At 35.4% G+C, this 5,764-nt stretch overlaps 1 protein-coding gene across 1 annotated transcript; it reads left to right on the top strand.

Annotated features, from left to right (window-relative positions):
- Nucleotides 1-319: 319 nt before the first annotated feature.
- LOC127162763 (GTPase IMAP family member 8-like) lies at nucleotides 320-5,078 on the top strand. The gene is given in 7 exon segments (XM_051105613.1): nucleotides 320-548; nucleotides 917-1,882; nucleotides 2,058-2,486; nucleotides 2,800-2,985; nucleotides 3,131-3,691; nucleotides 3,792-3,987; nucleotides 3,989-5,078. Coding segments are annotated over 7 exon segments (3,162 nt in total). The 3' UTR covers nucleotides 4,584-5,078.
- The last annotated feature ends 686 nt before the right edge of the window (nucleotides 5,079-5,764 follow it).

The following is a 5,764-nucleotide window of genomic DNA, read 5'->3' as shown; positions in this document are numbered from 1 at the left end:
AAAAACTCATTAATGTGTTTTGTAGTTGCTATTAGTTATTGTGTTGTATTAAAGAGTCCAATGTAAGTGTTTTTCATTTCTACAGCTGTTGTTCGTGGTTCTGCTCACAGGAGAAGACGGAGCAAAGAAAGACCACCCTTCAGTAAGTCCATAAAAGAAAACTGATGACTATGTTGTACAACATGCAACAAATATGGGCAGTTTTGATCTACAACACTTTTAGTCCAAATTTAGCCATGTTGGTGTGTGCTATCTGTGAGAGTAGAGGATCCAGAGGATCCTCAGCTCTAGAATCAACAAACACATCATGATCCTCATAATGCAGAATTCAGAGCATCAGACATCAGAACTCAATGAAGAAACACAGTCTGTCATTGAGAGTTTTGGAGGACGACATCATTTCTTTGGTCCCAAAACACAAGTGTCCACACTGATGGAGAATATTGAGAAGATGCTGGAAGAAAACAGAGGAGAGGTTTTCTCCACAGAAACATTTTTGGAGGCACAGATGAAAAAACTAATGAAATTTGAAGAGATGAAGAAGACAAGTAATTCTCTAGAGACGCGTTTACTGCCAAAAGGTATTGAGAAGAAAATCATTTCAAATATAAAATTATGGAGCTAGAAAATAAATAAATAAATAAATAAATAAATTTAGAATCTAAAGTAGATATAAAGAATCTAAAATTCAGACATTCCAATTGTACAAATAAAGTCCAAGGTCAAACTTCAGTGTTTCACAGGACACGACAATATAGAGTGTGATTTGGTATTAATTTAACAAACAATTTATTTGGCTAATCAAAATAATGAAACTGGTGAAAAGTGGCTCCTCTTGGCCCTGTTTATCATGTTATTTGCAAAAATCAAGATGTTTTCTTAAATTAGTATAATTTGTTCTGTTTTTAATTCACAGTTTCAAAGGAAAACACAGATGATGAACTAAGGATTGTGCTGCTGGGAAAAACTGGAGTTGGGAAAAGTGCAACTGGAAACACAATCTTAGGAAGAAATGCATTTAAGGCAGAAGCATCTTTTGAATCAGTGACAAAAGAGAGTTGGAGAGAAACATCTGAAATCAACGGCCGACACATTACTGTGATCGACACTCCAGGACTGTTTGATACTGAACTTACTAATGAGGAGATTCAGAGAGAAATCACCAACTGCATCTCCATGATCCTGCCTGGACCACATGTGTTTCTCTTACTGATTCCACTGGGGCGATTCACTAAAGAAGAAGCAAAGTCAGTGAAGATCATCCAAGAGACGTTTGGTGAAAAGTCTTTAATGTTCACCATGGTGCTCTTCACCAGAGGAGATGATCTGAAGGACAAAACTATTAAAGAGTGTTTGGGAAAACCTGGATCTCCTTTGATGAAGCTGACTGAAGCGTGTGGAAACAGATTCCATGTGTTCAATAATAATCAGACTGGAGACCGAACACAAGTGTCTGATCTACTGGAGAAGATAGACAACATGGTGAAAGCAAACGGAGGGAGTTTCTACTCATGTAAGATGTTCAGACAGATGGAAAGAGAAAAACAAGAACAACAGATGAAGTTCCTGATGGAGAGAGTCAGAGAAAGTGAAGAAGAGATGAAGAAACTAAAAGAAGAAAAAGAGAGAATGAAGGTAATGATGGAAGAAGAAAGACAGAATCAGGACAAAGAGAGAAAGAGAAGAGAAGAGGAACTGAAAAGAGAAATAAAAGAACAAGAGAAACAGCAGAGAAAGATGCGAGATGAAATGAGACGAGAGCGAGAGGAAATGAGGAAAGAAAAAGAGAGTGTGAAAAAAGAAAGAGAAAAACTTAAGACTGAATATGATACAGAAATAGACAGACTGATGAACAGAATAGGGAATCATGAAACAGAGAGAAAAAGAAGAGAAGAAGAGTTTAATGAGAGAGAAAAACAGTACAAAACACTAATGAAAGAAAAAGAAGAACTTATGAAAAAAACAAGAAGAAGAGAAAGAGAGAAATGATGAAGAGAGAAAGAGAAGAGAACAGAAATTCAGAGAGTTGGAAGAAAAATATGAAACACTAATGAAAGAAAAAGAAGGAAGTGAGGAAAAGATACATGAGGAGATGAAGAGAGAACGAGAGGAATGGGAGAAACAGAAACTACAGGAAAAGTTAAGAAGAGAAGAAGAGGATGAGAAAAGAAGAGAGAAAGAACAGAGAGATTATGATGAATTTAATCAGAGACTGAAACAAGAGAGAGAGAAAATTGAAAGGGAGAAAGAAGATATACAATCTAAACATGAAAAAGAAGAAAACAAGATGAAGATGACGATGGAGCAAATGAAAAGAGAAATAGAAGAAATGACAAAGAAACATGAAGAACAGAAAGAAAAAATTAAGATGATGATGAAGGAAGAACAATTGAATCAGGACAAAGAAAGAAAGAGAAGAGAAGAGGAACTGAAAAGAGAAATAAGAGAACAAGAGAAAAAGATGCAAGTTGAGATGAGACATGAACGTGAAACATTTAGATTTGAAATAAAGGAAATGAGACAAGAAAAAGAAACAGAGAGAGAAAAACTTAAGACTGAATATGATACAGAAATAGACAGACTGAAGAACATAATAGAGAATGAAAGAGAATCCTGAAGCAGAGAGAAAAAGAAGAGAAGAACAGCTTAATGAGAGAGAAAAACAATACAAAACACTAATGAAAGAGAAAGAAGAACTTATGAAAAAACAAGAAGAGAAAGGGAGAAATGATGAAGAGAGAAAGAGAAGAGAAGAAGAATTCAGAGAAAGAGAAGAACGATATAAAAAAGTAATTAAAGACAGAGAGGAAAAGGAGAGTAAAATGCTTGAGCAGATGAAACAGGAACGAATGCAATGGGAGAAACAGAAACAAGATGAAAGACAGAAAAGAGAAGAGAAGAAGACAAAAGAAGAAAAGCAGAAATCTGAACTTTACAAGAAACAGCAAAGTGAAGTTTGCGATCTCACAATGACTAATTCAGAGTGTAAGACACAAAAAGTTTGTCCCTTACACAATTATAAATGTAAACAACTTGAAGGATTTGATATGAAATGTCATATTACTGTAATAATTACCATGGTAACTGTTTCATGTATGTTTTACACCATGTTGATGTTATTTATTTCTAGGTCTGAATTTGGTTTTGCTGGGAAGGAAACAAGCTGGGAAAAGTTCATCAGGAAACACAATACTGGGACAACAAGCTTTCATATCCAAGAAAAGCTACAAATTAGTCACCCAGGATGTAGATGTGAAATCTGGGACTGTTAATGGTTTTCCAGTCACAGTTTATGACACACCAGGATTCGGTGGCTCAGAGTTGAGTGATGAAGAGATTCAACAGAAACTTAAAAATGTTCTCCAGAAATGTGAATCTGGTCTGTGTGTGTTTCTGCTGGTCATCAAAGCTGACATATTCATTGAAGATGAGAGAGAAACTGTTGAGAAGATTGAGAAGCTGCTGGGAGGCAAACGCTTGGAGAAAACCTGGATTCTCTTCACCAGAGGAGACGAACTAGAGGATGAAAACATGACCATAAAAGAATTCATCAGTGAGACTGAAGCAGTGAAGAAACTCATTCAGAAATATGATCAGAGATACCATGTGTTCAACAACAAGACTAAAGGACCTAATGACCAAGTTAAAATGCTGTTCATAAAAATACTTAGGACAGCCATTCACACAATGGGTGAGTCTTTTATAGCAATGTTAAATATTATGGAGCCCCTTAAAAAAAATAGTGAGTGGAGTTTAAAAATCATGTTCAATTTCTGTTTATTTTTATACAGTAGGAGAAGACAAATTGAAACCAAATCCACTGAAGAGAAGAATACCAGAAAATCTTGCTGACAGTCTCCCATCCAGAAGGATTGTTATCCTGGGTAAAGCTGGTGTTGGGAAAAGTGCAACTGGAAACACAATCCTGGGACAGAAAAAGTTCAGATCTGAAATGAGAAGCATGTATGGAGTAACCTGTGAATGTTCAAAAGCACAGATCTGTGTCAGGCAGATCTGTGTCTGTAGTTGATACTCCTGGATTCTTTGACACACATTTAAAATCTGAAGAGTTAATGACAGAGATAGCAAGAAGTGTTTATTTATCCAGTCCTGGACCACATGCTTTCCTCATTGTGTTCAGAGTAACTGACAGATTCACTGAACAGGAGCAGCAAATTCACCTGATGACTGAGATGTTGTTCGGTCAGGAGGTATTAAAATACTCCATCATTCTCTTCACTCATGGAGATCTGCTAGATGAGCCCTTGGAGAAACTCATTCAGCATAACAGTAGATTAAGACATCTAGTTGATCAGTGTGGAGGCAGATATCAGGTGTTCAACAACAGAGATGAGAATAACAGAGAGCAGGTGAATGATCTACTGCAGAATATTGACACAATGATAGAACAGAATAGAGGAGGATATTACAGTAATGAGATGTATGAAGATGCCCATAGATTCAGACGAGAGGAAGAAAAGAGAGGACAGAGAGAGCAAGAGAAGAGAAAACAACAAGTGGAGAAAGAAATACAAGAAAAGACTGAGAGAATCAATAGAAGTCAAAACTGTGTCTGTAGTTGATACTTCTGGATTCACTGAAACAGATGAAACATAAAACATGGACATGCTTTTCTTATTGTGTTTAATGTAAGTAATAAGTTCACTGATCAAGAGGAGCAGTTTTTTTCACTGTTAGTGTTTGGTGAAGAAATGCTGAAATACTCCATCATCCTCTTCACTCATGGACATCTGCAAGAAGGAAACTCTCTACAAGACACACATTAAGGAGAACTGTGCTTTAAGTCATCAAGTTGATCAGTGTGGATGCATATTTTCCATTTTCAACAATATCACCGTACTAGGCACTAACTGAAAGTAATCCAGTCTCTAAATCCATACAATGTTCTGCTGCTGAGATAATGAAAGAGACAGCTGGAAATAAAAAAATGCCATTAGTGGAGATGGCACTGGACCATAGGTTAGAATATTAAATATATAAAGTTTATTTTAAACTGTGATTTTGATGTTTGTTGGATGTTAAGTTCAGTTGTGCATTGATCATTCAGTGTCATTTGTATCAAGTGATGTCTATGGTTTTTTGTAATTTTGGATTCTCAAATGTTGCTATACAAGCAGTGGGAAAGTATAAAACTTACATAATTAAAATGTAACAATATGATGATCCTTTAATGCTCCAGTGATCAAGAATATACCAATGTACACATACCTTTTTCTTTTGTTGATTCCTCCTTCATTTTCTTTCACCAGAATTTTCATATAAGGTACAATAAACAAGGATAATTTACTAAAAACATAAAATAAAGTAACAGAAACATCTAAAACAACAAATAATTAGGCATAAACAAACAAACAGACAAAAGGTAGGAACATTAATTACAAGTCACCTCCTCAAGATGAACCATTTTTTTTATTATTTACCAATAGAGCAGTTTCAGCAGTCCACAGAGAGTTAGCAGTTTTAACATGTCATACATTTCATTAGACCCTGATCAATATCTTAATAATAGAAAGAGAAGGATCATTTAATTTCCACTTAAAATCATTTGGGATGACAGCTGATTTTCCTAGAGTGAGTTCTTCTAATCCAAAAAATTGTTTCATTTAACTTTAGAAAGCTGATAATCAGGGCAAATCACACTGTAAAAAACAACCTATAGAATCGACTCTACCTAATAAAATTAGGTAACATTAGGTAACAATTTGCACTCGGTTTGTTTGGGTAGATTCTATTCTATATATTT

Source organism: Labeo rohita, chromosome 3 (assembly GCF_022985175.1).
Source record: "Labeo rohita strain BAU-BD-2019 chromosome 3, IGBB_LRoh.1.0, whole genome shotgun sequence".
Taxonomy (NCBI): Eukaryota; Metazoa; Chordata; class Actinopteri; order Cypriniformes; family Cyprinidae; genus Labeo; species Labeo rohita.
The sequence above is the reverse complement of the archived record's forward strand: the minus strand, read 5'-3'. Positions and strand labels throughout refer to the sequence as shown.